At 40.7% G+C, this 18,083-nt stretch overlaps 1 protein-coding gene across 1 annotated transcript in view; it reads right to left on the bottom strand.

Annotated features, from left to right (window-relative positions):
* TACR3 (tachykinin receptor 3) overlaps positions 1-16,162 on the bottom strand; it is a 32,816-nt gene extending 16,654 nt beyond the window's left edge. Inside the window, exons 1-2 of the mRNA XM_032187039.1 lie at positions 15,711-16,162; positions 314-502 (exon numbers count right to left, since the gene is read on the bottom strand). Of these exons, the coding sequence (XP_032042930.1) occupies positions 314-502; positions 15,711-16,162 (641 nt within the window). The remainder of the gene's footprint in view (positions 1-313; positions 503-15,710) is intronic.
* Between the last annotated feature and the right edge of the window lie 1,921 nt (positions 16,163-18,083).

Here is an 18,083-nt window from a genome sequence, read left to right as displayed (position 1 = left end):
AATGCTTGTTTTCCTGTTAGGATAAACTGGGAGCTTGCTTTGAATTGGGAATTCTGTCCCCATTTCTGACCAACTCTGTCTGTATGGAAGTAGTAATTTTAAGCGAGGCAATGACAGTAAACATTGCAGCATGGAATGGAAAATGCTCGTGGAAGAGAATAAATATTTTTTTTTCCACTTATCACTTAAATGCACCATCTTCCTAGCTCAGAAGGCCTGCTCTCAATGACTGATGCTGTTAGCTATTCTCTGTGTAGCATCCGCTGCAAGTGTAGACATCACCATGCACAAGTGTAAAGGAACAAAAGCTTACGTAAAATGCTGTTTTGGACCACCTGGCCATGCTACATAGCAAAGAGTTCTCCCAGGCATCACCTTGGTTATGGAGTAGAGGCACTGAGGAAAGGCTAACAGGAAAGCCAAAATCCATATGCTCCCAATGACCACCTTGGTAGCAGTTGCAGAGAGCCTGGGTTTCAAGGGATCGATAATGGCCATGTACCTGTAAAAGAAAGCAAACATAAGGAACCCTCAGAGATTTGCATGCATCTAGAATCACCTAAAACTTAGGACTGGGAGAAGAATAAAAGCAGAGATATTTATCTTCCGTGAGTTCTGATGGCATTATGCTGTTTGGGTGGTTCAGCTACCTTGCAGGCAATGCCAGAAGAAACAAAAGTCTCACTGATTTCTGAAAGCTGTGGGACACCTGGCCAACCGTGAGTATACTAGTAGAACAACAATATCTCAAGGAGTTAGTAATCCCGCTACTGCAGGATTCAGAACTACCTGACTGAAAAGCAACAAGGCATCTGGATCCTCTCTTACTCTGCTACATAATACAGGATTTGTCTCTAATTAAAAATTAACAGCCAGGCTGTCAGGATTATTAGTCATCTGTCGAGTAGCTACAGGAGCCTGGTAAGTTCTCATGCATTTTGTTCAGTAGACATTGACTGACTTCAGGTTGCTGGCCAAAGAACCCCAGGCTGCAGCTGGTTCATGCACAGATGTAAAAAGGAATCATACGAGCTTTGCCTCAGGTAGTGGAGAAGGGATAAGAGCATCAAGAGAAATATATGCATAAAGCATAAGAACATCTCATTTGCTTTCTCAGTTCCCATGTTCTAGGGAGGGATAGCATTCTTCTTGCTGCCCTATGATTGTATTGGCAATCCATGTATATCAAGAATTTTAGAAGAATACATGTAAAATAATTAAAATATTACTCTAAATAATTACAATTTCAAAGCTTAAAAGAGAGTAATAGGAAAACATCAAGACAGACAGTAAGAGAAGAGCACATCTTGCTTTCTGTCCTTTGATCTCTGTATAGGTGCAAGGAACACAGGAGACCCAGAGGTTTTGTATTTTACATACTTTGTACCACAAACTCCATGCTTTTTACATTTTCTTTCCATGACTACTGCTTTGATTTTTAGACTCAACCCTAAATCGACATCTTTTTAACCAACTTCCCTGATCACTCTATTTCGTTTCGTTTATCAATGACCAAATAATGACCTGCCAAATTATTAATAGTTTTAGTTAAATACAAACAGTTCCCAATTTATTTCCACTATTGGTTAGAATACTGTCAAGTATCAACCAGAATCACATTTATACTTCTGTAAAACTAGGGAGATACTGTCTGCATACACATAAATATATGTATACTGAAGGAGCATACAGAATAACTAACTATGTGGTTTTTAATCTGACACACTAATGCTTTCCAAAAAAAAAAACAAACCACAAATAAATTGTTTTTACATTTATGCTTTGCTTCCGAGCCAGAGGGTTCCCCAGGCATATTAGAAAAATCTTTCTAATGCAGAATGCAGAGGTGTTTGTGAGTGAATGTAGGAGGTAACAGATCAGCAATTTAAATCAACGTATTTCCATGGCAGTATTCAGTGCTTCTTTGGGAGACTGAAGATCTGCCTTCTGCAGTTGTTGAGAGCATTTACATTGTACACTGTGCTTCTGAAATCAGAATTAGAATAGTGATGTTGTAAGAAGCTCCTGAGGAAAAAACTAGGACAAGTCAAAAGGAAACAAATTTTAAATACTCTTTTCTGTGTTTCCTCGTGTTTGTTTGTTTGTTTTCATATAGTGTGAAAACACCTGAGGCAGGCAGCAAACTGTGATGAATATGAAAACCAGCTTGAATTTTTCACTACTGACAGTTTTACGAAATTCTAGGAGAATGCCTGGATTAGTTTCAACAGTTTGTCATCAGTGACGGAGATTAATAGTGATTCAGGAAGAAACAAACTCACTGCCAGGGAATAATTATGGCCCATATACTTCTACTGTCTTTTGTAGTACGTGTCAAGTTATCTGATCATCTTTGACAAGATTATTGGAATATATCAGGGATTTCCCAAAGGCCCTCTTGTTTGTGACTTTGTCTTGGCTTTCACTGGAGGTCTCCAGTCTTCAAGCCTGGTTACTGTCATTGTCCCTGTCTGTTTCAGGTTTTAATGGCAATTAGAAAGTCAAACTACACCTGTTCCTGCCTACGTGTGTAGATAAAATATTTTCACCTCTTTTCAGTACTGCTTCTCTCCTCGTGTCATTTATACCTTCTAAAGAAACTGCAGTAAGTAGTACTGTGATTCTTCATCTACTCTTTCTATACATTTCTATCTCATATAAAGATGGAGTGGGATAGATCCAGAGATTTATTTATTTTTTAACGGGAAATTATGTACGCATTAAAAAGCATTATATGGCAATACTGTATCCTGAAGGTATCGAAGAGTGTGAAAAAGCATCACTTTTTCTCATTGTATTTGTATATTTTTTTCTATTGTTGAGACTTCAGGTGTTGCTGTGGGGCTTAGAAGTTATAACATCAATTTATGCTCATAGGTAATGAGTGTAGGTAAGGTTGAATTAGAAGATCCTCTTCCAAAGTGACACTTATATGTGATTAGTTATTTTTCTTGTCTATATTTGTCCTTTGGCCATTCATAGATCATAACATTTTCAAAGCCATTCATGACGTTTACTTTTTATGTTCTCATCTTTGCCTTCAGCTTTAGATCATGAAAACCTTTCTTATAGTGGTAGGTGAGTGCTTGGGTCTACATGCATGTACTACCAAATTCATACAGTCTGCTAGATTTTTAGGAAGGCTTTGAATTGAAGTCCATTGAAATCAGTGGAGAAGCTTCCATTGATTTGAATCAATCCTTTTTCTGGATGATAGCTCTGATCTACAGTTACTCATTTAAAACAAAGGAAGGTGTGATTGTGATTTGTCCTCATTGTTACATTACACATGTTAGACTTGCCCAAGTCTATAGGTACAAGCCACTAATATTTATAGTAGAAATGCTCTGGATAAAAAAATATGCAAGTAATCTTTTGCATCTGTATTTACCTGCTATGGCAAACAAACTTGATTAGTTGGTTAGTCAAGATATTCCTACTTTTTGAAAATTTCTTACTTGAGAGATAGGTAATTATAGGATAGATATGTGGTTTAGCAAAAATATCCCTCAGTTTATGGTTAACCATCAGACACATGATAAATCCAACATCTGCCATCATTGTGGCATTCAGTCCCCGATAGCATTTACTATGCTGATACCTTAAAACATCTAAATGCTCAAATAGTAGCAGATCTCATGAAAATACGCATCAGTTGGATTGTTACCCTCTACCCCTTAGTTCCACCCTCCTCCCTCCCAGCCTGGTAATGATAACATAGTTATGAATCCCGACTCTCAAACTGATCTAGTTTGAGTTGTGGGTTGCCTTATACTGTCCAAAGCGCTTGATCATCTGTGCCTGCAGTAGGTGGTAACCCATAAACAAGTCATCATTTTCATATGCCTGTAGGACTCTTAAGGCAGATCCTCCCAGCCTGGGGTCATTCCTTTCAAGTGCTAGTTTTCTTCAGATTGCAGACTGACACTATTTCATGTACTATTGTCAGATGTTTATTACGTTCAAATTATTCTTATTCCTAGATATATTATTCTTATTCCCAGTCGGTACCAACAATACTTCTCTCTGGCTGAGATAAAATTGTGTTGTTATACCTCTCTGTCTGGTGACTGCCCTTTAAAGTGCTGCCTCGTTTGTGTGAAATGACTCATGCGGCTGTGCTAATAGAAATTTTAGCTGTTGGCTATCTGGGCGAGATAAGCCAAAGGACAGGGATCAGAAGAAAAGCACTCTGCTTGTCTTCGTTGATGAAGTTTGAGTGATGAGCTAACTGCCTAGCTTTTGCAGAAAATGGATTACAAAAACATAGCAGTCAGTCATTCTAGCAAACAAAATGAAATGGGAAGGAGGTGGAGGAGCCTTGAGTATTCCTTCAATAACGCCTTCGTGTAGGACAGGCTTAGGTGACCAGAGAGTATTGACAACTCTCTGTTACTGAACCTTTGACAACAAACCTGTTTTATTCTAATTTACTAGTAGAACAACAATTACAATTAAGTATCTAATGTTCCCCGAGTGGCTTTTCTTAGAAACAAAACTGCTTAATTAACATAGTGAGATATTGCTTCATAGCTGCAATTGTTACACGTGTTCAACTTTTGTCATATGAGTTTGGTTGTGTTCATTTTTGCTGTGGTGTTTCACAGAATCATAGAAAGGTTTGGGTTGGAAGGGACCTTAAAGACCTGTTCCAACCCCCTGCCACGGGCAGGGACACCTCCCACCAGACCAGGCTGCCCAAAGCCCCATCCAGCCTGGCCTTGAGCACCTCCAGGGATGGGGCAGACACAGCTTCTCTGGGCAACCTGTGCCAGTGCCTCACCACCCTCATAGCGAATAATTTCTTCCTAATATCTATTCTAAATCTACACTTTTTTAGTTTAAAGCCATTACTCCTTGTCCTGTTACTCCACTCCCTGCCAAAGAGTCCCTCCCCAGCTTTCCTGAAGGCCCCCTTTAGGTACTGGAAGGCCATTAGGAGGTCTCCCTGGAGCCTTCTCTTCTCCTGTTGAACAACCCCAACTCCCTCAGCCTGCTTTCACCAGAGAGGTGCTCCAGCCCTTTGATCTGTTTCATGGCCCTGCTCTGGACTCGCTCTAAGACATCCGTGTCCTTCTTGTGCTGGGCCCCCAGAGCTGAGCAAAGAACTCCAGGAGGCTCTGAGTAGAGGAGGAGAATTCTGTAGCCACACAAATATTATGCAGTGAGTTGCTGTGCCCATTTGCTTTGCAGTCATTGGACTTGTATTGTTCAGTCTCTCACTGAGATCCTCAGTTTCAGGATTGGATTTCTGATGCTTTCTTACTCCAGAAGGAGCTGGTAATAATGCCACAGATAGCTTGTTCCACACAGTAAAGGGGGAGGGGGAGCTGAATCTAAAGTACGTATCAACTGAGAAGAATTATCTTATTATGCTCATTTATCACTATAAGCAAAAACCATTATTACCCTATCCAACATAAACACTAACACTTGCAAGGTAATTATAAAATGGACTATGCACATTTAGAAATTTATCAAGCCAACACTTGCAAGAATCTCATTATTCAATGTCTGCGCTGTGTGTGTGCATTCTCTAAAGAATTTTTAGGTAGCGCTTTAATCACTAGCATCACTAGCCTGCTTGATTATTATTATTATTTTTCTGTGATCACAATATATCTCACTGACATCACTCTTCTTTCAGCTTCAACTGGTGTTACTCTTTGTTCCTAGCTAATTACTGCTGAAGTCACCAAGAGCCCTTCCATTGAACCTGATAAGAAATCAGTCAGGCTGCAAGGTGTAATGGCTGGCGCATGATGATGTGCTTGCCGCAGTGCTTCGTCCCTTCAAGACAGTTTTCTTATCTGCTAGGGTTATGAAAGATCAAGTTTCTTTCAGATCTGCTCAGTTTGGCTGAAGTCCACAACTTACCATTTGGTACTTGTTTCTTAGGTTTGTCAAAAACAAAAAAAATCTGTTTTCTCTGAAACCATAAAACAATCCTCATTTGAATAACATTGGTAAACCCTTTAAATTACTGTTCATAATGACAGTATAGTCACGTAGCTGTGTGCTTGCTACGGTTTGCAAACAACCTGAGAGACAGCTGCTTAAGTACTATAAAATCATCCTAAGTTTGTGTATTATGTTCCTGACAGTAGAAGGTAAAAAATAATCCTAATTTAGCTTGTTGTAAGACTGCATGCATTGGTTAATACAGACAGGAACATTTTCCCTTTTTAACACATTATTTAGAAAATTGTTGCAAAAATACATTGGACGCTTACAAAAAAATGCTGCATTCAAAACTAGATCCTACAAATTCCCATCTGGAGATGCAGCTGGAATCCTTTAGTCATCCTAAGTGATTTGATTCACCTGTTTACAGTGTTTTTATAAACTCCAATGGAGAGTTCAGCCCCAGATTGCAACAGGAAATTTGTCAAAGGGAGGGATTGCAACGGGGATTTGGCAGAGGAAGAGACTGGGAGAAAATGATAATGCATGCATATAAGTGGCTCGTCGATGGCAGATAGCAGAGTGCACTTCATGAACACACAGATGCTGTTGTTCCCTAAATATAGCTGATCTGAAACTTTGTCTCCTATCATTGCATTTGGAATCAACTGGTAATTAAGAAGCTTAGTTACGGAAATTGCTGTGATTCCATGTCCCTTATTTAAAACGTGGTCCTTGAAAGTCCTATAAAATGTCTCTGTAAGGTGGGTAGAGTAGATTAAAGGAGATTGAATGAATGGTGAGAATTTAGAGGCATTTTTTGATTGACGAAAAATAAATCTGCAACTTCTACATTGATTTCTGCCTACTAGTGCAAGTCCTCAATCTTTTCTTGTGGAAGTGATCAGTGTTCAAGGCCAGGTTGGACAAGGCCCTGGGCAACATCATCTAGCGGGTGGCATCCCTGCCCGTGGCAGGGGGGCTGGAACGAGGTGCCTCTAGGGTCCCTTCCAACCCAAGCCAATCTGTGATTCTGTGATATTCCTCAGTATGGCTGAGCCCTCCTAAAAAGTGCTTCCTACTTGAGGAACATTTCAGTTATTGACATTTGTGTGTGGTTTTTGTGTGTGTAACTGATTTTATGGGAGGTGTGCTATAGCTGTGCATATTCATTGAAAAGGGATAACAGTTTTCTGTGGTCTGTCTCATAAAATGGACTAAGGGACATCTCCTGACAGGAGGGCTTCTGTTTCTCCTTTTCTTTGAGTTCAATCCACCTGGGCTACGAAGAACCAATTTCTATGCAAAGTTTGAAAAAAACAGCTCCATCTGCACAGACCACAGCCTGCTCTGTTATTGCCTACATTTCTGACACTGCCATCTGAATGGCTTTCTTCTTTCTCCTTGCCAGGATGAATAGCCAGGACAGATACGGAGACAGATAGGTTATTCCATTCTCTGTGGTTAGCTCAGACACTGTCAGATTATAAGATCGTTGACACCTTGGTTCATTAACTGACTATAGCGATTGGTAACGAGTCATTTATTATGAATCAAAATTGAATTATTTCAGTGCAAGGTATGAAAAAGAACCCTTATTTCACAACAGTAAAAGACACAGCCCTGTTACAGCAGTCATTTATCTGCCTATGTGTGAACACCTTTTGTGATGAGAAACTTTCTGCTTTACATTAGGATGACTTCTGCAGGTAAGACCAAAGGAGAAATCCCATCAAAATCAGGGTCTATTTATGTAGTCAGCAAAATGTATCCCTAGGAAATTTCTGTTCTTATCCCTGAAATTGATTTAGAGGCCAGTGATAGTTCATTTTAAAACTTTGACTTAATCCATGTTAAAACTGTAAAGATGAGTGCAATACAAAACAACCAACCTCGTTTATCCAGCTGTGAGTTATACTTAGGTTCTTGTCCTGCTATGGGGTGCTAGGCTGCATTTGTTTTGAAATAACTTGATTTTGGCCAGGCCAAATACTGTGAATGATACAAATTTGTCTCTTCTTTGCTAAACAATCAGGAATACATGTATGTAGACAATAATATTAAAGAAAAATAAACAAACAAAAACAAAACCAAGCAAAACCAAGCCCTCAACTATCTTTGGAAAAGTGCTGCAGGTTATATTCCACAATAGATCATTAAGCTATGGATAAGGACACTTAAAAATGTATTTAAGCCTAAGAGACTGTCTAAAATGAACTTCTCATTTGAACATATGGTTTGAACTTGTCAGATGTTGTTTCCTGCCTTGAACGGGAAGATTTGGGGTTAGTTGCTGTTGTAAATGTTGCTTGGGGGCTGGAATTAGATGATTTTTAAGGCTCCTTCCAACCCAAACCATTCTATATGATTATGCTGCAATCTCTGCAGAGATTGGCTTATCAACCTCCATCTTTTCACTGCACTATATGAAAGCAGCTTGTTAAATAGAATATTTATTCAATGCAAAACAAGAAGAAAGCTGTTGTGCCTATATTTATTCCCAAACTGTCTCAGTATGTTACCAAAAATATAACTCCGACAATAATTTTGACAAAAAGCCCAAAGGTTCTGTATTTTTGCTTGATCATCGTGAACTTATACCACAGCAAGAAATGGCTTATTTTTCCTGTCTTTGACAGTCTGAATCCTGTAGCAATTGGATCAGGATATTCTGCCGAAACCATTTCACCTCTTTTCTCAGAAAGAAAGAAAGAGAGAATTGTCAAACCAAGAAAATCATTTCAGGGTGCCAAGTCATGTGGTGTACTTACAAATGACATTTCAAAACAGAATCCTTTGTGTTTCACCTCTTGATTTTTGACCCCTTAAAGCTCTCCTGTTCAACTTTTTCTCTCTAGTTCTGAGAACTAATATTTTTAGAGGGCATCCTGGATACTGGAATCCAGAAATATCACGATTCATCTAAAAATACACATTCTGGGAACACGAAAAATGGGGAAGGTATTTCCCATTTGAATTCTATTGTTTGACTGGCAAAGTAGTAAGAGTAAAAATAGAAATACACTAGTAATAATTTTAAAAGCATGTATTTGCATTTTTCTCTTCGTGATATTCAACAACCAAGGCTGATGCAATACTATAAAGTAATCCGTTAGTTTGGACTAAAAGCTGTATTAAGCTTTAGTTTGGGGGAAAGGCAGATGGTATTTTGTGTACAGTTATAGGATATAGTTATAGGCAGGTAAAGCTAAATAACAATCAGATGTGAAAAAACAGCGTTGTGGGGTTATAGAAACTCCCTTCATCCATCTTTATGGATGAAAACGTTCTCAGGTATAAGGGGGTTCTGCCTGGGGAAGATAGTTTGTAAAGCACAAGAAACCTGGAAGGAGACCCATCTGGGCTTTGTTTCTCATCCCTATGTTCATCTCTAGCTGGTTTTCAGTGCGAGTTCTCTCTTCTCTTCCCTGTACATGGAAATCAATTCTCTGAGACATCTTTCCTTTGAATGACTTTCAGAGAGAAGGGGAATGAGAGGCCACAGTCTGCAGGTTTGTTTGGGCTGAGCTGTGTGCAGGTGAAGGCAGCTGGCTGGGCAGTGCGGGTTTTCTCCGTGCCATTTCTTCAGCCTCCTCTGTGCAGTGGTGAGCCAAGCACAAGAAGCTTGGTACCATGCCTCTGCACGAGCTCAGTTACCAACACAAATACTAGCATATATGTTTTTGGCATGCGTCTTTTGCAGATGCTGCTACCCTCCGACCACAACACGATGGCGTGCCCCGTTCACTCCATATCCAGCCTATTGGACACGTTTAATGTCATTATTTCACATATGCATTTCCCTATTCTTTGGTGTTTCTGAGCGCATGGGACAGGTGACACTCAGGCAATTAACTACCAATTGAGATGATGTTATTCTACAGCAAAGATGCACAAGTGCAGTTTGACAGGTTTATCCATTTTGAAATGTTTAAGGCACGTGAAGGCCTTGAACAATTTATCCCAGGAATAGAAACTCATTCAGAGCCAGATGCCAAAATGTATTCTATTGGAAAGAATGCGCGTTTTTCAATCTGCCAGCTGCCTACTTCAGGATTTCAGTAACAGATTCATTTACAGGGCTTGCGGTACCATTTTATGACAATAGCCCTTCTGGCAGCATACACTTAGAGAGCTTGGAGAGCCTAGGTGGTATTTGAGTGATACTATGTACACATGATGAATTCTAGTTCTGTTTGATAACCTGAATCACGTGCTTACAGCTTGCAATTGTCTTCTATTACAAGCTCGTATCACATTACTAGCGCTGAAGCCTAATGACTCTATGACTATATAGAGGAATTACTGACAACCATTAGTAATTGAGCAATGTTACTGGAAAACAGAAAACCGACCCATTCATATGTGTACCTCTGTAGATATATTAGAAGTCTAAGAAATAAGGTGGAAAACAAGAATGACAAGTTTTGAATAAGGATATTGATTCAATAGATACACTAGGAAATTGGTAGGAAGAACCTAGCACAGTAACATAAAGGTTCATACAAGAGATTAGAGCATTCAATAAGAGGAATGAAACATCATTTTAAATATAGTTTAAAATCAAGTCAGATAAAACAGAAGTATTTATAAACAATATAAAATTTTACAGTTTGAAACCCCAAATGTGACTGAAAAAATAAACTTCAGGATTATACACTCAGATAATTTACAGTAATAATGGGGAAATGCCAAAGGAAATTAGAAAGGCTGTGAGGGCAGGTCATACAATAATAGTAGAAGATAATAGTGACTTTGGTGTAGATGTAAACTAAATGCTTAGACAACCTTAATGAGTCTTTATGGAGTATCTACAAGGAGAAGCCCAAAGAAGACAAGAGGCTCTTGAGATGATCTCAAACAATGCCTAGAATCTGGCTTAAACATTATTTTTCAAATAGTGGTTAGAGTGTGCCCACTTTTAACATCTTGGAAGAATCAAAAAAGGCCCCAGACCGTCTGCTATAGTAGTGTTTGATGTAGAAAGGGGGAACAGTGAGAACTTAGGGAAGCTTATTAAAAGGAAATGAGAAGGCCAACCAAAAGGAAGCAGAGACTCTAATAACAAGACTCAAACATGTTCTGAAGCACAGAGATTCTACAATTATCCAATATTTTGTTAGGAAAGGTTGATTTGATTTTGATTCATGTTCAGCAAAATGAGCGTAGGGGTGCTGGGAAAGAGAAAGTAGGGCCCATGGCTCTTGGGTTCTGATTTTCCTTCTGCTGCAAATTGTTTGATTGTTGATTTGATTCTTTGTTTGAGTCTGCCAAACTTTAAAAAAATGTCATTTTTTGATGTCCTCATATCAACCTGTTATCCAGGCCAACCACATGGTGCTGTGTAGTCCTGCTTAAACAGTCTGGGGTACCAGGAATAAGAGTGCCAGAGTACCTGTCTCTCAGTTCTAATTTTAATAGCCTCATTCCTCCTAAAAATATAGTTGCAGGCACAGTTCTGTGGGGGGCAAGAAAAAGCATGTTTTGCTCTATCAGAAGGACCAAAGAAGATGAAATTATTATTGAAATTTTAATGGGACTTTGGTACATTAAGTTTAAAAAATGGTGATTTACTTCGATTAGCTTCTGATTTGAAGTTAATTATGGGACTGCCGTTATTAATGGCTCTCTGAGGCAGCACATTGCAGCAGCTCTGGAGTTTATGTGAACACAACATGTGAGGAAAGTTCAGGGATTAAAAAAAAAAGTCCACAAAACTTGAATTCTCTTTAACATAGGACTTTATTTTGTCATTATTATACTGTAAGAGCATTGACTCTCCAAGTAGCAGACCTGAAAAATGGTCTAGGACTTCTTCAGAGCATAGGGCTAGGATAGATGGGTAACATTTGGCAGACTCTGATCTTTCAAAAGATTAGGCCAAATTCATGGTTTTCTCTTTTTTCTTTTCCCAGTAATTGGTAAAGAATAATTACTTACAACCTTGATACCAGCACACCATTTTGATGCTACTGTGTTCACCTGTGTTGAGCAGCAGTGAGCCTTGCAGGGTGTTTTGCAGTAATGCAGGATTTCAATGTATTGTAAATGTAATTTTATTTATATAACTATTTATATTTTATTTATGATTTGTTGGCATATTTATATATAATTCTTTTCAAGTACTTTTGCTTATGAAGATACCTAATGCCTAAGTAATAGTTCTTCAAAAGTTTGTTTACACACCAGGAAGAAAAGAAGTAGTAAGATGCGAACAGGATCAGCAACTACTCGCTGTCACTGTTGGAATACCTTGTTTAATTCCACAGCAGTTGCTTTTACAAAGAGTTAAACATTCTGAAATACAGAAACCATAGTGGAATTGCTGAGAAAACAGTACCTGAGGAAGTTGTTTTGTAGATGTGCTAACAACAGGGAAGAAAAAGCATAGAAAAAACCTCCTGTTCTCCTGAAGGTATGCTATTTCATGCTATGTTGCTACATCTCCAAACCTCCTCTGTAGCCCTCAGATATGTGCAGAGGTTTTCTAGACCTGTATACTTAGAGCTGGTCCTAGAAAGAGACAGCCTTGGGTCTGGACATGAAACACCAGCATACATGAACCACTACTTTCTGCATGCTGAATGCTACTAGGAATGGGACAGCGGGTCTTCAATGGATGGATCCAGGTGGCTTATCCCCTGTTCAGTTCATTATAGGAGTATTTTAAGAGTTTGTCCCCAAAAGGTAGCTAAAGGAACTATAGTGACCACTGGAAGCGATGTAACTGTGGCACTGTGCAGCTCTGGGCATGAATGACAGCAGAAGGAACAAATGACTGCCTGTGGAGCAGTGCAGAGTGAAATCTGTGCTGCTTCTCACACTTGAGCTGCCTTGGTTAAAACTGCCTGTGGCACTTCTGCAGTACACTGCAAACAGCCTGTTGGAAAAGAAGCAGAAGGCCACGAAGAAGGGGTGGTCAGAAATGTGAATAAACCCACACGTTTGAGTCTGTGTTCAGTGGCCAGGCAGCCTTATATTGGGCAGGATAGTAATCTTGGATGTTTTCATCCTCAGCACCAGACCCGGCACATCCTACTGTAGGAACTGCCTGCTCCACAGAAGTCTGTGCCAGCCCAGCAATTTCACGGTGTACACATTTTAGACAGTATCGTCTACAGAAACCTTATGCAAAGAATCAGGCATGAAAGGAAAATTGTGCTGCCTGTGACCTCTGCTCAGTAATGTCTAAAGTCACAGTGACTCATTCATTCCCTGTGAGTGTTAATATGGTCTAAAATGATCAGAAAAGCAAATCTTTTTGATGAGCTGCAAACCATGACTTTTCAGTATTTTGGGATGTTAACACTTTGTACTGCTAAATCATCTGATGTGATCCCATTCTTTCAGCTCCCTTGCTAGCTTAACCCTGATTTGTAGTATTATTATTTTTTCAAATGAATATAAACATGTAAGGATGACTTTACTGGGCCAAAACTAAAGCAGTCTCCTGTCCAAAGCATTGGCTGAACTTTTACAAAAGGCAAATAGGAATCAATGTTTTAAAATATATCCCCCAGCAGATCTGTGCCATGGAATAGGACAGAATGTACATCCAAGGAGATTCTTCAAGTTTCATTTCGACCACCAATTTTTCCTCTTGACTCTGCAGAGAGCTAGCCAGGAACTGGTTAAAGGTGCTGAATACATCAGATGTGGTTTGGTATAAAAGGAAAAGGGATGGCAGTGTGAATCGGGAAGGAGTGTCAGAGTGCTTTTAAGTTTGTCTTAAATGAGGCTCCTTACTACTACAGAGAGCTCGCCTAAAAGCAGCCTGGCATCGTTCGCTGAGCTCCCCCGAGGGAATGTTTGGAGTTGTCTCTGTATGGGGGCAGGTGAGCTTTGAAATTGTGGTGGGGGGGGGAAAGTTGTGATTCTTTCATTTATTTATTGAGACGAAAGATGGATCAGAGGAAGTAGCTGCAGTAACTAACTCACGACTGAGCATCAAGTGTTTGGCACTGATAAAGCAAGGAAAACATTCCAGTGTGTTGCTGTCTGATCACTGCACTTCTGACAGTCAGCGTGGAGCAGAGCTATTCTTCACTCACTCCAGAAAAGCATCTTTCTGTATCCCAAGGAACCGAATTACACAAAACAACTTCTTCATTTCCAGTTTCCTAGCATATTTGGGAACTCTCAGGATGGTACATGCTACATCTCTGTGGATATTTGTGTCAGAAAACTGAAAAGCCCTTACTCAGAACATCCTAGTAACCTGGCTCAGCCAAAACACTGACAGCTCCAGCAGTAACAGTTAAATCCTCAGCATCAACTAAAAAAATGTAATCTTTCTGAAAAGCCCAAACTAGGTGAGAATCTCAAATTAAACCTGAATTGGCAATTATTGGAAGAAACCTTTGCCTGGGTAAAGATAGTATCACTGGCTTTACATTGCCTTCTCCTTTATTTGTGGAAAGTAACACTTGGGAACAAAGCATCATTGGCAGGAGGAAAGTGCACTGATCTCCTCCTGTTTTCACCCATCCCAAGAGCAGAGAGGTAGAAGAGCTGCTACGAATCTCATTTCCAGTAGCATTTCCAGCTTTACAGAAGAGGAATTCTCAGCATCTGGCTGAGAATGCCACCTAAAATCTGCAATGAATACAGCCAACGGGAAATCATTATGTCTCTGTGCACAGCACCAAGAAAAGTGCAACATATTTCCCAGTCTTTGCACCTGGAAACAAGACGGTTGTAAAGTTTTGGAAGATGGCTTGAACCTCACAAAACCTTAACTACCGTCACCTGAAAGTTCTGCAGCTGTGCCAAGTCACTTCATGCAGGACCCGTAACATGATTTTGGTATGTGGAAGGGAGATTCGTGAGTAATTTCACTGCATTGCTAAAAGCAAAGTACAAACAATCCGTTTTTCAGAATGAGATTTCAGGAATTCATTGGTTTTCTGAAGCATGTGTGAAGTTATCCCTCCAGCACAGCACGTGTGAAAATGATCATAAAGAAAGGACCGTTTCCTACCAGAGAATCACAACATGTAAGAAAGATGGTCCATTAAGGCATCTCTGTTGGAAATCTGACAACTCTATCTCCCCTTTGCCGTATGGAGACCACAGCTGTCTTATTCAATTACTGTCAAGAGCGCAAAGGTAAAGTTTTTTCCCCATCCTGTTTTCTTTCACAGTCTGAAAGGCTGCTTTGCCGCAAGTAATCAGAAAAAAAAAATCAAGCACTTTGAATCCATGTTCTTACCAGACCTCTGGGTATGCACAGATGGCAGCCTAAATGGTCTCATTAGTTAAAATCAGGAGGAACCAGGCAGCTCAGAGCTTTCTGAGAGGAGAGCCATTAAAAACAGAGTCTGGAGTGGTTTCTGAGGAGGAGGCAAATGCCTCTGCCAGATGCAGAAATACAAAGAGGAGGGAAATTTGAAATTCCCTCCCTTCACATGCAATCTCTACAGCTCCTCATCATTATGAATTAGATGGCGTCAACTAGGGGAGAGAGACTTTTGGCAGCTGGGGAAAGCAAAACCCTGAGCAATGGCTGTTGGCACAGAATTAGTACACGAAGATGGAACACAGAGAGCAGCTGGAGTCAAAGAGAGGGAGCATTTATTGTAAAGGAAAGCAAGAGAGTAAAACAAATGAAAGGCTGAAGGAGAAAGACCAAAGACAGAGAGAAAAACAGTTTTAGGGAGAGATCCTGAAGAAGGAGAAGAGCACAATCCATGAACTATTGAGGACTCTGCCTCTCGTCACTCACTAGTTGTTACCTTTGAATTTTTATTTCAGCAGCAGATCTGATCCCAATCTCTCACCCCTGTGCTTTCCCTCTCCTTTCTCACCTGTCCACGGCAATCGCCGTCATGGAGTAGATGCTGGCGAAGACAGCTGTGATGGGGAAGAAGTTGTGGAAGCGGCAGTAAGCCTCCCCAAAGTACCACTCGCTGTGCAGCGCGTAGATGAAGTTGATGAGGGTGTTGAAAGCAGCCATGGAGGCGTCGGAGAAGGCCAGGTTCACCAGGAAGTAGTTGGTCACCGTCCGCATGCGCTTGTGAGCCAGGATGATCCAGATGACGATGAGATTCCCAAAAATGGCCACCGCCACCACGGCGCCGTACGCCAGGGACCACAGGGCGATGCGCCAGGAGGGCTGCACAAACTGGTTGGAGAAGTTGGCTGCCGCCGGGGCAGAAGCGTTTCCAGCTGGGACGCCCAGCGCCTGTCCCCAGGGATCGCCCAGGCTGCTGTTCCCCCTGCTGCTCAGGCTCCAGTTGGCTGTGGGGACAGAAGTCATCTCGGATGTTGCTCTCCTGTCTTCAGGGAACGGCTCTCCCACCTCCCGCTCCCCTGACCCTCCGAAATCCCCCCCAAAGATAAGAGGAAAGGAAGGAAACAAGAAGTTAGGCAGCACAGCCAAGTGCTGGGGAGGAGAGAGCTGTCAGAAAAAGCTTTGGCTGTGCTGGTCAGCCTGTTAGAGATGCTGCTCTAGCTGAAGCAGGAGAGCTACCTCTGGGTAGAACAGAGTCCCATTCCTCCTCTGTACAGCCACCTCTTGCTTTTGGTTTTGCTGAAGGAGCAGGGGACTGGGAGCTAAGGCACGTTTTATAGGCTTAGGAGTTGCCAGCGTCATGAAGGGAGCGGAGCGATAAGCTCCATCGGCTGGTAAGTTAACACCTCTTTCTCTCTGTTCTCTCTCCTCCCCTTTTATTTCATTCACTGTCAGCAGCAGTCACTTTCAGGAGCTGTGGGAAGCACCACGGGGAGAAATGAATTCTTGTCTCTTTTCTGCTGAGATGTGTTTTATATTGCCTTTCTTGAAGTCATTATTGCACATCCTTCTTAAACAGCCTTTTTGCCCTGCCTGTGCAAAGCTAATTAGTTGGCTTAGTTGAATATCCAAAAGATCAAGACTGCTTTTTATTAAAACTCTTTCGAGATCTGCTTTTCTGCTACTGTCTTTTCATTTCGTGCGTGCTTTCCTTGTAATCATTCTGTTAACTACAGATTTGTGACAGTGACCTCTTTCAGACAAAGAAATACATCTTGTCGCTCTCCAATTTCACTTTGCAATCTGTAATATGCAATTACCATCACAAACATTTATAAAATTAAAATATGACTACCTTTTACTTACAGCACTAATGTTGGTGCCTGTAGACCCGTTTGCATATTCATCAGACACTGTTTGTTGAAATATTATGCAGCCCTAAACATAGATGTTCATAAAGACGGGTAAAATAATAGTGTTTTGTTTTCTTTGTGTATTTGAAAAAAAATGTATATTTTGACTTCTTTTTACTTACTTGCACTTACTTCGCACGTAATTCTGTAATCACTTTGAGCAAACAGCATTTTTAGGTCCAGCAATTTCTATACTGGTAGAAAAAGTTAAATGAGTAAATGTAATACCTGATATTTTCACCTCGAAGAAGTCAGTTTTCGTGTTAACAACAGCTGGCACAGAGATTGCATACTTTGTGCAAGGGTTGACTGCAAAGGACTTCAACTAGCAAATCTTTGCTACTCAACAGGCTGCAGTCTTTTGGGGAGAAAATGTGTTTTAGTGCTGATCTGCTCCGTACTTCAACAATTTAGAGCTACTACTTGTCATCATCAGAGCCTTCAGCTATGACAGCAGTGGAAACTGTTGAGTACCCCTATTAGCAATGACACGTTCTACCTTTTTTGTTCATTGTTTTAATGAAAGATCCAGATATTCCCACGTGCCACTTCTTCCCTGTTTTATTTACCCAGTGGAAGTAGTGCCCGCACTTTAACTCTCATGTCTTCAGTGCAGTTTTAATTTGAATGTCTGCTATTACGGACATTTCTATATTCTTCTGAGGTCTCACCAGCTGACACGATCAAGTGGCAGCCCACCCCAAGCTCAGAAGCTCTGCTGAAATCCACCCTTTGCTACAGCACGTCTAGGATCTATCCATCCGCAGCATGTCCTTGTCACAGGCAAGCCACTGGAGTTAATCCCACGGTTCCCTGTATTGCACCCTACATCTTCCATCTGCATCAACCTTTGTCCTCTCCCTGGGGGTAAGTATGAAGGAGGGAATAGTAGTTTGCACGCTGTTTCCCTACCAGCCTTTGTGCCATGTTCTCGTGAAATACCGCGGTGAGAAGCATTGTGCCAGCAGAGGCTGTAGTACCGCTGCAGTGGGTTGAACTACTCTTTAAGTGGGCTCCACAGTGAACTATGAGAT

Source organism: Aythya fuligula, chromosome 4 (genome assembly GCF_009819795.1).
Source record: "Aythya fuligula isolate bAytFul2 chromosome 4, bAytFul2.pri, whole genome shotgun sequence".
NCBI lineage: Eukaryota > Metazoa > Chordata > Aves > Anseriformes > Anatidae > Aythya > Aythya fuligula.
This window is presented reverse-complemented; position numbering and strand designations above follow the sequence as displayed.